The sequence below is a fragment of the Atta colombica genome, unplaced genomic scaffold (assembly GCF_001594045.1).
Source record: "Atta colombica isolate Treedump-2 unplaced genomic scaffold, Acol1.0 scaffold105, whole genome shotgun sequence".
Taxonomy (NCBI): domain Eukaryota; kingdom Metazoa; phylum Arthropoda; class Insecta; order Hymenoptera; family Formicidae; genus Atta; species Atta colombica.
In genome coordinates, this window is record NW_017259190.1 from 1,048,475 (window position 1) to 1,068,117 (window position 19,643).

The 19,643-nt window shown below is 28.5% G+C and overlaps 3 protein-coding genes across 6 annotated transcripts in view; 2 read left to right on the forward strand and 1 right to left on the reverse strand.

Annotated features, from left to right (window-relative positions):
* Window positions 1-2,403, forward strand: part of LOC108690871 (nucleosome assembly protein 1-like 1-A) — a 4,288-nt gene extending 1,885 nt beyond the window's left edge. For 3 of the 4 annotated variants that reach the window (XM_018198388.1, XM_018198414.1, XM_018198397.1), the window contains 6 exons: window positions 311-600; window positions 715-871; window positions 957-1,094; window positions 1,161-1,308; window positions 1,401-1,520; window positions 1,718-2,403. In XM_018198388.1, the coding sequence (XP_018053877.1) occupies window positions 311-600; window positions 715-871; window positions 957-1,094; window positions 1,161-1,308; window positions 1,401-1,520; window positions 1,718-1,875 (1,011 nt within the window). In that variant the 3' untranslated portion in view covers window positions 1,876-2,403. The remainder of the gene's footprint in view (window positions 1-310; window positions 601-714; window positions 872-956; window positions 1,095-1,160; window positions 1,309-1,400; window positions 1,521-1,717) is intronic. The other variant, XM_018198406.1, reaches the window with a different exon arrangement.
* Window positions 2,404-3,681: 1,278 nt separating this feature from the next.
* On the reverse strand, window positions 3,682-8,281 carry LOC108689375 (cyclin-A2). The gene is made up of 6 exons (XM_018196119.1): window positions 7,810-8,281; window positions 6,855-7,340; window positions 5,457-5,680; window positions 5,122-5,326; window positions 4,441-4,688; window positions 3,682-4,205 (listed from the first exon to the last, which is right to left on the reverse strand). The coding sequence occupies exons 1-6, from the start codon at window positions 7,996-7,998 to the stop codon at window positions 4,124-4,126; spliced, it is 1,434 nt and encodes a 477-aa protein (XP_018051608.1). The 5' UTR covers window positions 7,999-8,281; the 3' UTR covers window positions 3,682-4,123.
* Window positions 8,282-8,473: 192 nt separating this feature from the next.
* LOC108688407 (nardilysin-like) lies at window positions 8,474-17,244 on the forward strand. Its single transcript, XM_018194654.1, has 15 exons — window positions 8,474-8,520; window positions 10,109-10,240; window positions 10,977-11,106; window positions 12,226-12,336; window positions 12,415-12,504; window positions 13,076-13,190; window positions 13,256-13,470; window positions 13,583-13,753; window positions 13,840-14,183; window positions 14,280-14,765; window positions 14,950-15,100; window positions 15,548-15,681; window positions 15,909-16,290; window positions 16,450-16,933; window positions 17,087-17,244. The coding sequence occupies exons 1-15, from the start codon at window positions 8,474-8,476 to the stop codon at window positions 17,242-17,244; spliced, it is 3,150 nt and encodes a 1,049-aa protein (XP_018050143.1).
* Window positions 17,245-19,643: the final 2,399 nt, after the last annotated feature.

Below are 19,643 nucleotides of genomic sequence, written 5' to 3' on the forward strand. Positions count from 1 at the left end.
AAAATCTTTTTCTGATCCGCATGCTTTTCCCGTGATGCTTATTTGCTTTTACATCCCATTTGACTGACAATTTTTAACTGAATGAATAGTTGAATAGTGAATGTCATCCGTAACTTCTTCCAATTTAAATAAAATTTTATATTAATGTTTTTTCATCACTATTGATTTGCGCTCTGTATCTTATCAATAAATTTGCTATTGTTTATTAAATTAAAAAGAAATGGAAACATTTAGTAAAGCTTAATAAAATATAAAATATCAAAATAGATTTGATTGTAATAAAGTTTTACAAGTTCAATTGTATTTTTAGCAAATGCAGTCTCTTCCTGCTCCTGTTAAACGCAGGATCAAGGCATTGAAACAATTGCAACTCGTCACCACTAACATTGAGGCTAAATTTTACGAGGAGGTCCATGCCTTGGAATGTGAATACTATAAAATGTGTGCGCCCTTATATGAGAAGCGATGTGAGATAGTATCGGGTGCTTATGAACCAACCGATGAGCAATGCGTTTGGGATAGCGATGATGATGAAGAAACGCTAAATAATTATATGAAAGAGAAGGCAAAGATCGAGGATTCTGTTGAAACAAAGGAATCGTATGTTATTGTTTTTTTAAATAATGTATATCTGCTTACATGTATCTAAGATTAGATATGATTTGTTAGATATGTAATTAATTACTGCATACTAATTTGTATAATGTATTTTAGAACGGAGAATGAGGATGATACTAAAGGCATCCCCGATTTCTGGCTAACAATATTTAAGAATGTAAGTACGCTATCTGAAATGGTTCAGGAACATGATGAACCGATCTTGAAGCATCTACATGATATCAAAGTAAAATTTCTGCCATCGAATCCAATGGTAAGTTGTGGAACAAAATGATATAATTAACAATTAAAAAAGGAGTTTGATTTAAGGAGTTTAATTAAATTAATATTTTTTTTAGGGATTTATTCTCGAATTCTATTTTACGCCCAACGAATATTTTTCAAACACAATACTCACTAAAGAATATATCATGAAATGTACTCCAGATAAGAATGATCCATTCAGTTTCGAAGGACCGGAGATATATAAATGCAAAGTAAACTTTTACTATCTAATCGATTTTCAAATAATTATGATACTAAACGCGAGAATTTTCTCATAGGGTTGCGTAATTGATTGGAAAAAAGGCAAGAATGTTACAATTAAAACTATTAAGAAAAATCAGAAGCATAAATCTCGAGGATCCATGCGTACTGTGACGAAAACTGTTCAAAACGATTCCTTCTTTAATTTCTTTAGTCCACCAATTGGTAATTAATATTATACCTATTTTTTAGTTTTCTGTGTAAAACTAAAAAAACATACTTGACTTGCAATTTAATTTTGCTTTAAATATTTTCAGTGCCAGAAGACTCGGAAGCTGATATGGATGATGATACTCAAGCTTTACTAACCAGCGATTTTGAATTAGGCCATTATATTAGAGAACGCATAGTTCCTAGAGCTGTACTTTACTATACAGGTAATGTCCATGATTATATTGATACAATTTCTTATTGTGAACATAATAGATATGGTGCAACAATTTTTTTATTAAAAAAACTTAACATGCGACATATAAGGTTGATTAACATTTAAATTTCAAAGTATATCTGTAGTTAATATATTCTTGTGTTTATTTTCGCGAATATTTTCATTATGAGACAAATTTAATTTCAGGCGAAGGTTTAGATGATGAAGATGAGGATTATGAGGATGAGGATGAAGGAGATGATGATGAAGACGAGGAGGACGAGGAAGAGGAGGCATCTTCTCCTGTTAATGCGCCTTCAGGTGGGAAACAAGGCGATGATCCCAATGAGTGTAAACAACAGTAGAATTACATTAATTGTGCCGTAATGAAAAACGAAAAAAAAAAATCGTTCGTGCGTTACAGTATGCAACAACACACTAACGACACCTCTGACCGATAACTGCCTAGATAATCCTGCACCTTGTGGCTCCAAATGTAATCCCTGTTCTTCGTATCAATCATCTAATCATATCATATCTCCTATTCCAGATCAAGCATAGAACTCTTCAACATACCAGTGATACAAAAAAAAACATTTAACAAAAGAAATTATACGTACCAATCTTCCCTATATCGCCGTTGATGATGAGTAGAATGTGCGCCTCATTATACTTCTGCTATAAGGTTTTAATCATAAGTATATAATAATTGCTCTCGCTCTCGACACTAATTATCAATTTTTAATTGCTTCATTTTATACTACTTGTTACGTTTTTATAATGCGCTGACAGAGAGGTTGTTTGAATTCTTTTCCGAGAAACGCACGTTGCTCTATGAATAAATTTTTGGGTACTGTTGAAGCATTTTTAATACAAAAGTGAAGAAAAAAATATTACTGTGTTCTGTATTTCATTCTTCGTCTTTATTCCTTCAAAAAGTGTCCTTCCAAGACCTTCGTCCTTCGTAAAAAGAATGATCTTTGGGCATTATTTACAATTGTTATATTAATGTCATGCTTTCATTTATAAATTCGCTACGGAAACGTTTGATACAATGATTTTGTATTACGTCGAAACGGTTCCGAATATAATATTTAAACGTGGTTTAGAACGCACTACGTCAGATGTATATGAAAATATAATATAAAAAACATTCGCATATATCACGTTTTGAATTCTCGAGTACACTAGAGAAAAATCTTAATAGATAGAATTTTGGTTTGAAAGATTTTTCTGAAAGGGATTGCTTTTCGAGATTTAATTTTAATTTTAATAAACATTTCTTTCGGAGTTAAATAACATTTTTTACGTTATTTGTAATTTTCAATATATGTAAGAAGCGGCAACAATTTTTATTTTATGTCTTGGCCTATCTTGGAAGCTAGTTATATTTTTTAGTTCATCAACAGTAATCTTTGGAAAAATTCTAGTCCTCATGCCACGTCAGTTATATTAAACTTTGTGGAGCAGATCATAAAATTTACAATTAATATAGAACTGAACGTATAATCATGTAACGATATATGATTCCATAACATTTTTTTATATCTGTATTTAAATTTTTCATATGAACATATTCTCATGCATATTAGATTTGATGAACACTTAGGTATTTTGTGCTATATTAAAATGCGGTAATTTATGCTGTGCAATATTGCACGTCAATACGGTCGAAAATGTGCGTCATCGAAATGAATGTATATTAATTACTGCGAATATGTGCGATTCATTTACATTCATACACTATGAACGACTGGTTGTAAAAAAATGGCACGCGTGTTCTTGAAAGAAAAATTCAAAAAACGATTTGCGCCAGGAAAGAATTGACAATGTAATCTTGCACAGCGTATAATCTAATATTCTTGTATATAATGTAATACAGAGATATATATATATATAAAAGATACACCTTAACTTCTAATAAAACAAACTACGCATTTGATATTATGGTACCTAGAATGTTGTAAATAAATAACTGTACAAGGACTGAAAAATTGATCGAAATAATTAATTGCAAATTAATTTCGCTGGAATATCTCAAACAGAATATGTCGTTTTTACCGTTAAATGGTACATGCCTAATGGTAAAACGATAATAATAAATATAAAATCGCTTTGCTTACGATTCTTATTATTGGAACGGTTTACTTGCAATCGAATTTTTAGCCGTTTGCATGTATCGCGTTTGTTTTAATCCTCTAAAAAGTACTTATAAAAATACAATTTCTAGATAATGTATTATCTCTCTTTCTCCCTCTTTTTCTTTTTGGCTAGAGTTTCACATCGATATGAAGAAACTCTAAATTATGAAAATTTTCGTTAGGCCATGACTTAATAAGAAGACGATGATATAAAATAATGTGCGATGAAGGTAGGAGAGTCAGGTATCAATTTGCTCTCGCAAATGTACCGACCTGACTGCAACAGCCAACAGAAAGAAATAAATCGTATGATTTTTCTCCTATTTTGTCAGAATGGCAGATCAAGTCTTGCCCTGATCCCCTCCTCCATTTTCAGTGTATGTGGAGTTGTTTCGGGAGGTTCGTTATTCAATTATCAACGTAAAGACACAGAAAAAAATTATTTTAATCCTGTGTCTGACAATATTTTTTACTAAGCGTTTCCTTCTTCATCTTCATCCTCGCATGATACCGCCTCGGTACTACGAGGCAACAGCATAGATACATGACCGTATCTAAGGAAAAATTATTTCATTAAAATTTTCAAACATCCTGTAATCTATCATAATAAAATTATAATATATATAAAATACATCTACGAGAGCTCACACACATAAAAAAAGATACATGTTACTATCTATATATTTAATTATATATCAATGGATATATCAATGGATTATATTATGTGTGTTATATAATCTATTATATATATATATATATGTGTATATAATTTTTAATATTTGTACTTACTTGCTGCTTCTATACTTCTCCTGTATTGCTGTTTGCTGAAAGTTAGGAGCATTGGAGAAGGTTCTGTTCAAGTACGCAATACATTCCTTAAGAGTTTTTAAATTGTATCCAGTTGACAGTTCCAATTCGTGTGGCCAAATCTCTTCATGAAACGTATGCCGCGCTAGTGCTATCGCGGACGCAGCCAAGTGACTGGGCAAATATTGTAAGTATGGATCTCCCTCCAGCATTGACAACTCACATAAGTACTAAAATAACAAAATATGTATGAAACTTCTTAAAAATTAAGAAAAGAAAAAAATTAAGAATATTACATATATTTTTTAATAAAAAATGAAAAAATTATGAAAAAAACTACAATTTTTCTATATAGTATTTGAAAATAATACAAAAAGTTTGATGTAGAATCTCTGAATAAAATATTACAAGTTAACATTTTAAAAAAAGATAATTAAGATAAAAAATTATAAAATTTTCATTTAAATTATACAGCAATATTATTATTAAATATGAATATTGAATTGAAACATATTTACACATGTATATAAAAATTTTTTTGTACGAAAAATGGAAATTTCCAATTTCAGTTATTTTTTGTAAAAATTATACATTCCTAAGAAATTTCAGAAAATACAGCAACATTAAATATCAAATTATTTATATTCACTCATTAAAACTTACCATTGCCAAAAATTTAATTTTATCCGATAAGTTATTGCTGATACAGTATTCCATAAGAAATGTAACATGCGTCGGTACAGTTAAATCGAATGATAAAACTCTCAATATCAAATTTTCCATTTTTATCACTTGTGTTTTTGAATATGTATCATCTGTGATATATACAAATTCTCCTACATCGGGAGGATAAATCTCCTCGTATTTCCTATTAGATAAATACATTATTTTTATAAAATAGAATTTCATTAAAAAATTAAAGTGTCAAACAATTTATATTCAATAAGAATTGTCGTATGCAGATTTTATCAAAGTATGATTATTCAAAATAAACTCACGCTGCAATAAACATAGCGGCAGTCCCAACAAGTTGTAATTTTGATCTTACAACACTCATGTACGATAAAAAGCGATCAATATATGAAATGGCCAAGTAAAGTGTCTCGTCCTGTAATCGATATTCTTCAGCTACCTCTACAAGCCAATCTATTAATATAGATCTCATTGAATACGTAATATCAGGTTGTTTCTTCATATAACCAGGTTTTGGTCTATGTAGTGACTGAAAAAAGATAATAGAAATTTTAGTATTGAAATAAATAAAAATTTTCCAGAGATTTTTTTCTCTAGATATAGAATGAGAGTTATTCTTTTCATAATAAAAAATATATATGAAAAATGTATTTAGATTAAACATTATTAACTTAATATTAAATTTTTATTAACCCTCAATACACGCGATTTTCCTTTATTGCACATGATGGGTTATTTATATTCAAATTAATTTTCAACACTTTAACAAACATATAAAAATTATTTTTACATATATTTTTAACATTTCTTTAGAAAATAATTTGTATGATTGTCTATTTAAAAAAATTATATATAAATGTTATATAATTTGATAATTTTAGTTTAGTCGAGGAAAAAAATACAGGATATGAATGACCCAATCGTGTGTGTGTTGTGTGTGTGTGTATGTTAAAAATTAAATTGTCTTGTTAAATAAATTTACTTTAATAAAGTATTTATCGAGATTTTGTAAAAATTTCCTCGAAAATTTCTGGATTATTTTTAGGTGTTTTTGTTAAAAATTCCAAGATTAGAGAATTTTTAATGCAACTTTAAAATAAAGAAGTGAAATTTGTGTGCAATATAAATTAAAATATTGAAAATTAATAAAAGAACAGAGATTCCACAATAGATATAATTTTACAATAATAGACTACATCTTATCATTTTCTACAATTAGAGCTGTAAAACCTATAGCTTAATATTATATAATGAATGAGCATTATAATGTGATATCAATGAATTACTCTATTTTGAGTAATGTCTTCTATTATGTCAACCTGATTTTTTTTTTAGAAAAAAATCTGTGAGATATGTAAGAGTGAATATACATGAATGCCATATTTATTGTTATATTTATTGCTAACTATTGTTGATTGTCATTTTGCATTGTCAAAAAAAAAAAAGATTATTCGGAGAAAGTTTTTAGAAAAAGATAGAATTTAAATATAAAATGTAAAATTTCAAAAATTTCCGAGTCTTGATAAAATTTCATAAAAATTGAATTGATGAAAATTTCTGATTTTCAGGAATAGAAAAGAAATCCCCTAAAAATTTCATGTTTTCCAGAATTTTCCAGGATTAATATTAAACGAAATGTTTTCCAAACATCTCGTTTAATATTAATTTATACAAATTAATATAGAATAAAAACAAGCATATACCTCTGATGTTCGTAAATAATTGTATATGTCAGCTCTATATTCATCTACATCAAAGATATTAATTCTCAATTCTTTATTACATTCTCTTCTGAGTCTATACTCCTCGTTGGAAGAACTGCTATATGTGAGAGATTTCTCCAATGACATTCCCAGGGACATGGGACTATCTTTCGATAAAATATCATCCTTCTTTTTTTGATCAACTTCTTTGATCTTATTACAAAACGCATAAGTAGAAGTGCTATCTATAGTGTGTATTTCTAATCTTGGCTGTTCTTTCTCAGACTTTGCTATTGTTTCTTTTATTTCCTTGTTCTCCTTTGAGTTTCTAAGGGCGACAGATGTCTCTTCTTCTAATTTATCCTCATAAATTTTGAAGGTTGGTTCTTCCTTCTTATAAAAGTCTTCTTCATAAATTTTGAAAGACTCCGATTGCATAGATATAAATGGTTTAGCTTTGACATACTTCTCATCTTTGTAGATCTCCTGCTAAAAAAGAAAGATATTTTATAACAGAAGAAATTTTATAACACATATGAATTTCTGACACTTAACTTTCTGCTGCAAATCATTTAGCAATAATAAATATTCAATGCAATACTTGATTCTCCTCGAAAAATAATCAACTAAGGCAAGTTTTTTAATTCATAATATACAAACTTTTACAGAGTAAAAATACAAAAACTTATCTTACATGTTAAATTAAACTGTAATAAGTAAAGAGAAGCTAATTTAATCTCTACAATCGCAATAGAAAGATCTACCAGAGGAAAATAATTATGAAGATTGCAACTAATAAATCTCTATTAATCTACAATAATTAATTTCAATTCATGACAGCATCGAGATGGAATCTTTCAAGAATCCAGTGTGAAGGCGCGAACGGCATATATCAGAAACATGGTTCGCGATTTCGGAGAGCAAAGCGAAAGAGACGAGAAATGGCTTTACGTACAGGCTTCGTTCCGTTCCGAGGGCAATTGTTGTGCAGGACTCCGAGGACGGCGCGTTTCGCCTGGTGCAATACTTGTGTTTGTGTGCTCACGGCAGCGGTGGCGGTGGCGAGGTTCTCCTTCCCGCGTCCGCGCAAATCGCCGGTAATGCGATTCTCCTGATCCTCCTGGTGTATCCTGATTGTAGCCATTATCGTCGTGACTTGCGCGATGATATCCCTCACGCACGAAATTCAGTCAACAATGTGTATGGGATCGTGGAACTCCACCGCCGGGACAAAATAAACCGGGTAACAATAAAAGACTGTGATAAATAACAACGTGCGCGCGTCCGTCCCGGTTTCTTCGCGTTCCGCGACGAAACGTAGATGCTCCCGAACGTCTCTACAACTGGTCGGGCATGACAGGAATTGCGGGAAATTCGGGCGCACTCAGCAACCAACGGGTTACGGTTGCCGTTTGATTTCAAACAAACGTAACTCCAACAGCTGGCCGCTGGCGGGACGTTATCGAGAGCGTTGCGTGAAATTGGCCAATGGCAAGCGTGGGAAACGTATTAGCCAATCGCAGCGTTGCTCATTTGACTGCGCGTTCGCAAACGCGTCCTTTTGTGCGCTCGCGCGTGCGCCAATTTTAAAAGCGAGAACACTTAAGCCCTATAACACAATGCGAGGCAACAGTGATAAGAATAGCGATAGGAAATGTAGGAATAGGTAGTAGAAATAAGCGATAATTGTCGTTTCCCGTAGCACAATGAAAGAAATAAAAATGCCTACTAATCTGATCTCGTATATACACTGTAGTATATTCTTTCATCTGCTTCAAGATAGCACATATAAACAGAATGAAAAATCTGAACGCTGATTGGTAGGCTATTGTAAGGCGATATAAGTACATAGAATTCCAACTCGTCGGAAATTTATCACTTGTCTTATTCTGTGTTCCTACATGCATTATAGTGAGTTTTTGCATATGTTTGGTCTATATTTTTAGATATAACGAAATTTAGATCTAACGGAATATATATGCCAATCAAATGCAAGAACTTATTTGCTCAATGAGGGAGAACTTAAGGTTCCTGAAAATAGTCATCACAATCATATTGAATCGTGACGTCAAAAGAGAAATGACACGTTAATTTTTTTTACGTGTCATTTATAAAGATAATTTGGATAAAACAAAATGATGAGATTGCTTTAACATTTGTAGACGAAAACTATAATATGCTTATCCTCCCTAACAGTCAATAAATCATAAAAAGTGATAAAAAATATGAAGTGATAAAAAATATGAAGTGCTTTTATTTAATGCATGTGGCTTACTTTCACGTGTCTTTTATCACTTTTTATGATTATTTACTGACTGTCAGGGGGGATAAGCATAGTTTTTGTCCATTTTTTTGGACAAAATTTTAAAACAATCTTCATTTTTTGTTTTATCGAAATTATCTTTATTTATCTTTATTTAAATGGCATGTAATGAAAATTAACGTGTCATTTGTCACTTTTGTCGTTATGATTCAATATGGCTGTGGTGACTATTTAGGAGCCTTAAGTCTTAAACACAATGCGAGACAGTAGCGATAGCCCAATAGCGATAGAAATAACAATAGCGATAACAATAGAAACAGAAGAATCCAACGTTCGAAAATGCATATATAAGCGGCTAAGTTTTAAAAGTTTTATAGCGCAAAAGAAAACTAAGCAAATCAGTTATAATTGAATTTGAATAAAATTGAATTCGAAAACAGCAATTTTTTGGATGAATTGGATTACATTCTAATTAATTTAATGGATAATTAATAATTATTAGTAATTATTAGTGATTCCTGTTTTATATTTTGCTGCTATAATAGATATTATTAAATTTCTGCTGTTTAATACGGAAAAAAATTAGAATAGACTAATTATAATATATTTAGAAATTTGATTTTATGTAATAAATTTTATGTTATAAATTAATTTCTGATTATATATTATATGTTATATATTATAATTATATTGAAGTTTGCTCGCTTTTAAGAAGAAATTGTGAATCGCGCCTTATAGATTATCATAAATATATAATATAAATATGTAAACATATTTAAGACTTTGCTTATTATCTGCCCCTTCTGTTTACAATGTATACGAAGATATTGACTGTATTGACCTTTTCGAATTTTGAAAGCAGATGCCATACAGAAAGAATAAAAGTATCAGTTAGAGTGCTGATTAAAATAATCTATTGGAAAAGAATTAAGTTGAAAACGATTGAATATCTTATTGTGAATTCTTTGATCGGATCATATTGAACTAATAGATCTCATTTTCGTTTTTATCATCTGCGTATCGATATCATAATGGAGATGGAGATCGATACAAGCAATGAGCGTTATCAAGTCGAATATCTGGAGACGCCCACTAAATCAAAGAATGATTTGATGGAATATAGGTAAGATATAGCAAAGATATAGCGAGAGCAAATATAATACTCTTTCTCAGTAATAACCCTTAGTATTGGCCAATTAATCACTTATTCTGAATATTATTAAAAGTATATACTATATACATTAATAGCTAGTACTTTTAATATTCAAAATAGCCAAAATAAATGATTAATTCGCTAGTACTAGTATTAAATTTCTATAAAGGAAGTACAATTTCGATCGATATGATAATTCAACAAGATTAAAATGGATTAAAATGGATTGAAATTTTTTTCTATCTGAATGCGTTTTAAAGCATACTTTTTAGCGAATACTTTCTTTTGGATTTAATTGGATTCAATTGGATTCAATTAGATTCAATTGGATGCAATTGAAAAACTGCATTTCCTATTCAAAATTTTGAATTGAAGTATTCACAATACACAGAAAAAGATAATATTATTTTTAAATTGAAAGGCATAGAAAATGCAATTCCTATAAATGAATAAAAATGCATTCAGGATTGAAAAGCATTCATTTTAACATTCGTGAATATTCCTGAAAATCTGAATCTATTTCAATTCATTTCAATCTATTCTCATTTGCTGGAAAATATGAGAAACATTAATTATCATAATTTGATGACTTCTTTTGAGAGAAATGTTACATCTTTTATAAGAAACAATTAGGTTTTTCTTATATCAATATTTTCAGATATGTCTTAGCATTTCATTATATATTTCTTTTGTTTTTCAAATTTAGAGTTATCAAATTACAAAACGGATTAACAGCTTTGTTAATATCCGAGAATGAAAATAAAGATGAAGATGATAGTGACAAAAACAATGAAAAAAATAATGCTCCTTCTGCAGTTAAAAAAGATGAATTGACGGTATATATAAATAAAATATAATAATAGTGTCATAAGATATGAATTACATAATTAACAATAAATAATGAAAAAAATTTATTTTATTATTATTAATTTTTCAGTTAAATTTAAATTACAGGATCTATAAATGCTTATATATATAAATACTTTGGTGCGAATGTATATATATATATATATATATATATGTGTGTGTGTATCCAGCTGATATGCAAACTGCTTATCAAAATCATTTTCAATCTTGAAAGGCAATTCTAAACTAAGATAAATTAAATTAATAAGCAATTTAATGATATTAGTGCTAATAAGCATTTCAAACAGTTGTAAATAATTTGATGTTAAATAATAAGTCATTTCGTAATAAATAAACTTATATCAGCATCAAATTATTTACAGTTCTTTGCTTATCTATTAGCATTATTGTCATTAAGTTGCTTATCAGTTTAATTTATAATGTATTAATATATCCCATTTCAGGATTATGTACAGATTAATGGAAATGATTAAACGTTTCTGAGGATTGCATTTCAAGACTGAAAATAATTTCGGCGTACAATTTGCAGAGGATATGTATAAAAATTTACGCTGAAGTATTATTTAATCATTAAGATCCAGCTTAAATCAATAAGACAATTTAATTTGTATTTTAGATTATTCCTTGTATTCTTCTTTTATATAATTAAAAGTTCATTAGAATTGTAATATTGAACAAAGTCCTATAAAATCATAAAAATCTATCTCAGTGAACACAAAGTTACATGTAACGTACTTGTTAGTTGTAATTTCCTGCTCAACAATATAACTGTAATATAATAAGAATGTATGTTATAGTTATATTGGGAAATCACAACTAAAAGATATGTTACATATAACTTGTGTTCACTGAGTATACCTCAGCTAGAATCTAAAATTCACATATTATTATAGTTTTATCAGAAATTCTCGTTTGAAAAATTTGATTTCTATTATCTGTAAGATATTTTCAAAGATTCATTTCTAAATGCTTAATTTAAAATTGTTTACGGATAATCCTATTAATTGTGCAATGTTCATTTTCGGCTTAACACCATATGTGTAATATGTAATGTGTAAATGTGTATGTATGAATTTTTTTTAACACAGGTAGAATGTGGCTTAAACGTGGGAGTAGGCAAATTCAGCGATACAGAAATTCCAGATCTTTCACGTTTTGTTGAATATATGGTTTCTAGAGGATCCGAAAAATATGAACATGTAATTAAAATGATGCGTGAATTTATTATAAAATTTATTCTTATAGATATAAATGCTTAAGTGCTATTTTACTTGTAGGAAAATGATTTTATTGAATTTATCAATGAGCATGAAGGATGTACTAATAGTATAACGGATTACGAACATACAACATTTTACTTTGCCCTGGTGAAAATTTTTCTCAAAATTTTTAATATAATTTTTCAGAAATTTTATGTAAAGAAGAGAAGTTAGAATTTTTCAGAATTTCTTAATATTATTATTTTTTAGAAAATTTGTCTTATATATACTTATTAGAACTTTTTAGAAGTGTCAAAGTTTACATCTTTTCTAGAATTTTGTATTTAGAAATTTTTAGGCCGGATATTTATATTATTTGGTTAACTTGTAATTAAACTTATTAATCTATAGATATTTCACCCAATGGACACATGACATTATATCATAGATCCATTGGATAAAACATGAAGTTGAACCTAACTACAAATTAATCAGATAATAAAAAGCAGGACCTTAGATTTATATATAAAATTTATCTATAATGTATAATGTTTGAAAAAATCTTATCAAATTTAAAGAAGTTTAAGATATTTTTTCAGAAATACAGATTAAGACATTTTAGAACTATTAGAATATTGACACTATATGACAATATATGAAAAATTTTAAGAAAAGATGTAGATTTAGTAATTCTGAAAAGTAATCTAATTAGTATAAAAGTTCTGAAAAATTTCATTAGAGTGGTATCCAAAAGGACCAATTGTCATCAGCTCTTGATCGTTTTACTCATTTTTTCATTAAACCCTTGATGAAGAAAGATGTCATAAAGCGGATGATAGAGGCTTTAAAAAATGGTACATAAATTATAATCGTAATGTTACCGCAAGTTGCAGTCTTTTAATGTGTCATGTTCATATAGACTTGCAGTCGTCTTTAACTTATGATATACCCAGAAAAAATCGAATATTGTGCTCTACTGTACCAATTGGACATCCAGTCAATAAATTTGCGTGGGCCTATTCAGTAATAATGAGCAATAATGTGGATGACAACAAAATAGACAAATTATACGATGAACTACACAAATTTAGAGAGCGTCATTACAGCGCTCACAGAATGAAGCTAGTTATACAAGTATAACTTAAATCGTTCATCAAAATGAAAATTAAATTGATTAAATAGGAGAATTAATTTATTAAGTATATTTAATTTATAACATATAATACATAGTAGTATCTTTTTATAGGCGTCATTATCACTAAATGCATTGGAAAAATATGTTACAAAGTTCTTTGCTAATATACCAAGTAACTGGCTGCCCCCCGATGATTTTACCAAATTTAAAAACAATATTCCTTTTAATACTCCCGCTTTCCAAAAAGTATATAAAGTTAGACCTGTCAAAGATATCAGCCAAGTATGTGACTTGAACACACAAAATCCAAAAAGAACTATTTTTATACATCCTGAATAAATTTACAAAACAAAAATTGTCTTTTACAGTTACATATAACATGGGCTATGCCTTCACTACTGCATTTGTACAAAAGTAAACCAAACAGTTATATCTTATGGATTATTAAGCATGAAGGAGAAGGTTCCTTAATAGATTATCTACGCAAGAAACAGTGGAGCTCCGGTTTTTTACGTGATAACCTTGAAGACGAGTTTGAACAAAATTCTATATATACATTATTTAATTTTATTTTAGATCTCTCCCATGAGGGACTACAGCATGTGCACGAAGTTCTAGATGCAATATTTTCATTTATTAATTTACTAAAGAGAAAAGGTCCGCAAAAAAGAATTTACGATGAGATTTATAAAATTACAGAAAATAATTTTAGGTAAATCAATTTAAGAAATAAATAGAGTTGTGTAGAAAATAAAACTCAATAAAATATATTTGTAAAATGTCATTTATACTTGGAAGTTCTTTTTAGATTGTTACATAATAATGATTATATAGACTGTTTGTGTAAGAATATGCATTTATATCCACCGCGCGATTATATAACTGGAAAGCAGAATTTCTTCGAGTATGACCCAGAAGCTATACAAAAATGTTTGGATTATTTAGTGCCAGAGACCATGAATATTATGATTTTCAACAAAAATTTTGATCATCTTGGATTAAATAAAGTCGATCTGTGGACCAATACCGTATACACAGATGGGAAAATATCACAAAAGTCGATCGAACGTTGGAAATCCATCGAACCATTGCCAAATTTTCATTTGCCATTATCAAATACATTCGTTAGCAACGCCTCTTTATTATCGATACCTGTGATGGCTCCAAAATATCCCATAAAAATAGCTGATACTCATTTAATGCAGATTTGGCATTATCAGAAATTTAGTTGGCCAAAATGTTATATAAACTTCCAATTTATTGCTTACCCTCTGGAATTTCAGTCGCCAAAGATGTAAGTAATAAACATAAAAATTGTAGTAATACTACATTGAGTAGTAGTTATACTAAATGTAGTTAATGTACTATTGCAGATTCTATGTACTAATTTCTATCTTTTAATTATCAATATTGTGATTTTTATATAATCATTTATGTATCTTGTTAACAAAATATTCAGATTATATTTGATATTTCAGTGAGGCTTTGATGGAAATGTACTGCAGTGTATTCAAACAAATATTGAGGGCAGAATTATTTCCAATTGTAAAGGCTGAGATTGAATATGATATCATTGTTAATGAGACAGGTATTATATTAGAAATGAATGGAAGGAACGAAAAATTACTAGTAAGTATAGTTTCAAAATATGTGTTGGAGTTCCAAATATAATTTCAAGGTATCTCTGGTGAAAATTTTTCTCATAATTTTTATTCGAATTGGAACATTTTTCAGAAATACTCATAAATATTTGAAAAGTTTGCATCTTCTCTCAGAATTTTTCATACAAGTGAATTCTGAAATATTCTGAAATTTTTCTCATCTCTAATTTTTAAAAAATATTTTTTCATTTTTTAGATTTATAACATTTCATCAGAATATACTTACAAAAAATCTTAGAAATCTTACGATATTTATAATTAACATATATAAAAAATTCTGAGAAAAGATGTAGATTTCCTGAGAATGTTCCAATTCGTATAAAAAAATGTGAGAAAGTTATAAAATTATATAGAAATTTTGAAAAATTTTGAGAAAAATTTTCACCAGGGTACATCAACTTTATTTATATTGCAGAAATTCTTGCCAATTATTAAAAATTATATGATGCACTATTCAACTATTGTTACGGAGCACTTGTTCGAATTTGTCAAAGTGCAACAACTTGAAAGATGTTATAACAAATTTATGAATCCTGAAAAACTCATAAAGTATTGACTATTTATCAAGGATTATTACAATATTATGCAAGAATTATAAAATTGTATTAAAATTGTACAATTATATATGCAAGAATTATTAAATTCTTGCATAAATTTAAGAAAAATTTAGTGATACATTATTAATATTAATCATGACAAATAATATTATAAAATGAATTATGTCAAATTATATTTCTGATTAAAATCAATGTATATATTTTTATTTCTTTTCACAGAAGCGTGAAATTATGGATACTGAAAGAAACTATCCATTATACACATATTGACACATACATTGCTTTACGTGATATTAATTTTGAAGAATTTCAAAAATTTGTGAAATCTTTCACCGATCATCTATACATTCAATGTCTTGTGCAAGGCGATATGACGAAGAAATTTGCGATTGAGACTTTACAAAGTTGTATGCAAAAAATTAAATGTTCTCCATTAATCCTTAATGCGATACCCAAAGTGAAAATCAGTCGGATACCCTTAGGCACATCCTATTGCAAGTTAAAAAATATGAACAAAACTGATACAAATTCTGTAATAACAAATTATTATCAAGCCGATATCGCATCGATTGAATTGTCTATATTACTTGATTTGATAATCGTAAGTATTGTATAATATCGCTTCATGTATTTTGAATGCTTGCCATGGAATTCTTGGTTTATATTCATTATTTATATTTATTTTACATTTAAAGTAAATAAAATATGAATAACATCATTCGATTGTATCCGTATACATCACATCTATACATCTCTTCAGATTATAATGCAAGAACCATTAAGGAATCAACTATGTATCCAAGAACAGCTTACTAATAAGGTCTTCTGCGTTTGTCGAGATGACAATGGCATTTTAGGACTTTCCATTACTGTTCACATTGAGGCTCATAAATGTACAACAGAATACATGGATCAGCGGATCGAGGAATTTCTGAAGTCGTTTAGTAAGATGTTAGAAGTGTTCCCACAAGAGGAATTAAATATTATCAAGGAAACGTTAATAATAAGAAAATTGAAGCAATGTATCAATGGCGGGTTTCTGAAAAACGAAGTAGATAGAAACTGGAGTGAGATTATGAAACGGCAATACATGTTTGACAGATCCGAGAAGAAAACTATTGCAATAAAGCATGTAAAAATCGAGGAGCTACGAGAATGGTTTACACATACACTGAACGGAAATGATCTCAGAAAATTAAGTTTACATGTGATAGGAACTGATCCAAAGGAAATAGAAGCGAATGGTGAATATATAACTGTTTTGGTTGAATTTTGATCGATTTATTTATTTGTTTTCCGGTTTTGTGACATTGTTTCTTGCCTTGCTTTTTTTGTTGTTGTTAGATTGTGCTTGAATAAATTACTAAAACAATTAAAATTTAAAAAATTGATTGTAGATACTGCAATGGATTACAATAAAGAACAAGATTTTGTTTTGAAATATATAACCGATAACCAACAGCATAATGAAGGTTATTATATTACGAACATAGAACATTACAAAGCAGATCTCTTCATTTACTCATGCGTCGAACAAATGATAGCTTTGTCTTAATCGACTCCCTAGCAAACGAGAATGGATTGAAATGAATTGAAATTGACTCAGATTTTCAGAAATATTAATTCACGAATGTTAAAATAAACGCTTTTCAATCCTGAATGCATTTTTATTCATTTATAGGAATTGCATGGAGCATCTCTATATCTTTCAATTTAAAAATAATATTAGCTTTTTCTATGTATTATGAATACTGTTCAATTCAAAATTTTGAATAGGAAATACAATTTTTCGGTCCAATTGCATCCAATTGAATCTAATTGAATCCAATTGAATCCAAAAAGAAGTATTCGCTATTTAAAATAGCATTCGGATAAAAAAAAATTTCAAAATCCATTTTAATTCTCATCTGAGCCCTATTTCTTTCTTATGATAATATTAACTTTTGTATTTAATGAATATTTAAATTTAATACTAATCTTTACATATAAGAACAATAATATTGCAATTAATTTTTCATACTTATTACCTTTATTATTATTTTTGACGGGTTATATTATTATAATAATAATTGTGAGGAACATTTTGCATCTTACAACAAATATTCGAGCTTAATAAAGTTAAATGCAGGTAACTTCAATTAAAATCAGAATTTGTAAGCTTTACACATTAAAATGATTATTTCTTTATTTTAGCATTTCTGAATAAAAAAGTAATTGCAATATTTTTTTAAAATATAAATACCCGGAGAAAATGTTTCATATATAATTATATATAAAATATGTCTATATATTATATAAGATTTTTTTCCCGGAATACTGTTAGTATTCTATAATAAAGTACTTATGTTTTATCTTCAACGATGTTTCAATTAAATGGAACAAAATTTAATATTCACTTATGTGTTAACTCATCATAAATTTTTATTTTGATGAATACATATGTATTATTTGTTCTTTTAAGCGAAAAATGTATACTTGACTGATATTTTATTTTTGTATTATTGCTTATTATAATAATATAAATCCTTGATTTATACTCAATTGAAGAATAAATGAAATATATAAATCCTTGCGGTTTATATTCAATTGAAAAATAAATGAAATATGAATAACATCTCAGTTATCACGATTGATTTTATTTGCGTCATCATATTTATTCGTACAATGTATTACAATATACATCTTTACAGATGATAATGCAAATCTCTATAGAGATGTCGGAATTTTAGGATTTTTCACATATCGAGTATATAGATTCCAGTGGATCGAGAAATTTCTGAAATCATTTAATAAGATGTTGGGAGAGGAGAGTTACATGATAGATGATGTCAAGGAAGCGAAAAGAATTGAAAGATTAAAAGAATTGAAGCAATGTGATTATATCTGTTAAATGGGTTTCTGATAAACTAAGTAGATATAAACTGGAGATTATAAAACGGCAATATATTTTTAACAGATTCGAGAAGAAAGCGCTTGTAAAGAATATAAAAATCAACAAGCTGAGAGAGAGAGAATAGTTTGCAAAGCAAACACCGAACAGAAGTAAAAGACAATTATAACCGTACATGCGATAGGAAATAATCCGAAGAAGAATATAGTTAAGAAAATAAGTAGTACTATAAATAATAATTGATAACTTTTTTAATTGAATTATCATCGATGTCTATGTTCTAATTTTGTACCATTTTTTGGATTTTATTTTTTGTAAGATTATGTTTAAAAATTGCTGGAATAAAATTAAAATTAAAAGAATTAATTGTAGATACTGCAGAGGATCGCAAGAAATTGCAAAACTTTGTTTTGAAATGTAATATTATCGACAAATAATAGGACAATCATAAAGAAGATCATCATATTTTACAAATGTAGATTACAAAAAAGATCTCTTTGTTTATAATCCATGATGCGCGAATAATTGATATTTCAACAATAATAATATAGTGATAATATAATATGATAAATCTTTATACTGTTTCATAATAATATTTTTTTTTATTGAATGCTGAAAATTAAATTTCATTCAATCATTTTTCTCACATTCGATATATAATTGGACTATAATTGGACTATAATTCGATTATAATCAATTTTTTACGAACGATATCCAATAAGAGCTCTGCTTACATCGTCACGTGAGACAAAGCAGAGCTTTCATTGAATATCATTCGTCACTTATCTTGTATCCAGTAAGACATAAAAGCCAGAAATACAATGAAAAACACAGACAATAGGAACAGAAAATAAGAGATTTCAACCTATCAGAAAGCGTTCATTCTAGCATATATGGTATCTGATAGGTTGAAATTTCTTGTTTCTATTGTTTGTATTTTCATTGTGACTGCGTTCGCTTTGTCACTCACGGCGCTTGTAAGCATCAATGTCCTTGTTTAATATTTAAAAATAACAAAAATAAAACAACGTTTAAAGCGTTGTGAGCGCCAAAATGAACAAAGC

Coding starts and splice junctions, on each gene's coding strand:
- LOC108689375 (XM_018196119.1), bottom strand. CDS start 7,998: ATGGCTACAATCAGGATACACCAGGAGGATCAGGAGAATCGCATTACC. Junction 5,681..6,854: donor ATTATTTACGAACATCAGAG/GTATATGCTTGT, acceptor ATCTTTTTTCAG/TCACTACATAGACCAAAACC. Junction 4,689..5,121: donor AAATTAAATTTTTGGCAATG/GTAAGTTTTAAT, acceptor TTGTTATTTTAG/TACTTATGTGAGTTGTCAAT.
- LOC108688407 (XM_018194654.1), top strand. CDS start 8,474: ATGCGAGGCAACAGTGATAAGAATAGCGATAGGAAATGTAGGAATAG. Junction 14,766..14,949: donor GAATTTCAGTCGCCAAAGAT/GTAAGTAATAAA, acceptor TTGATATTTCAG/TGAGGCTTTGATGGAAATGT. Junction 15,682..15,908: donor AATCCTGAAAAACTCATAAA/GTATTGACTATT, acceptor TTCTTTTCACAG/AAGCGTGAAATTATGGATAC.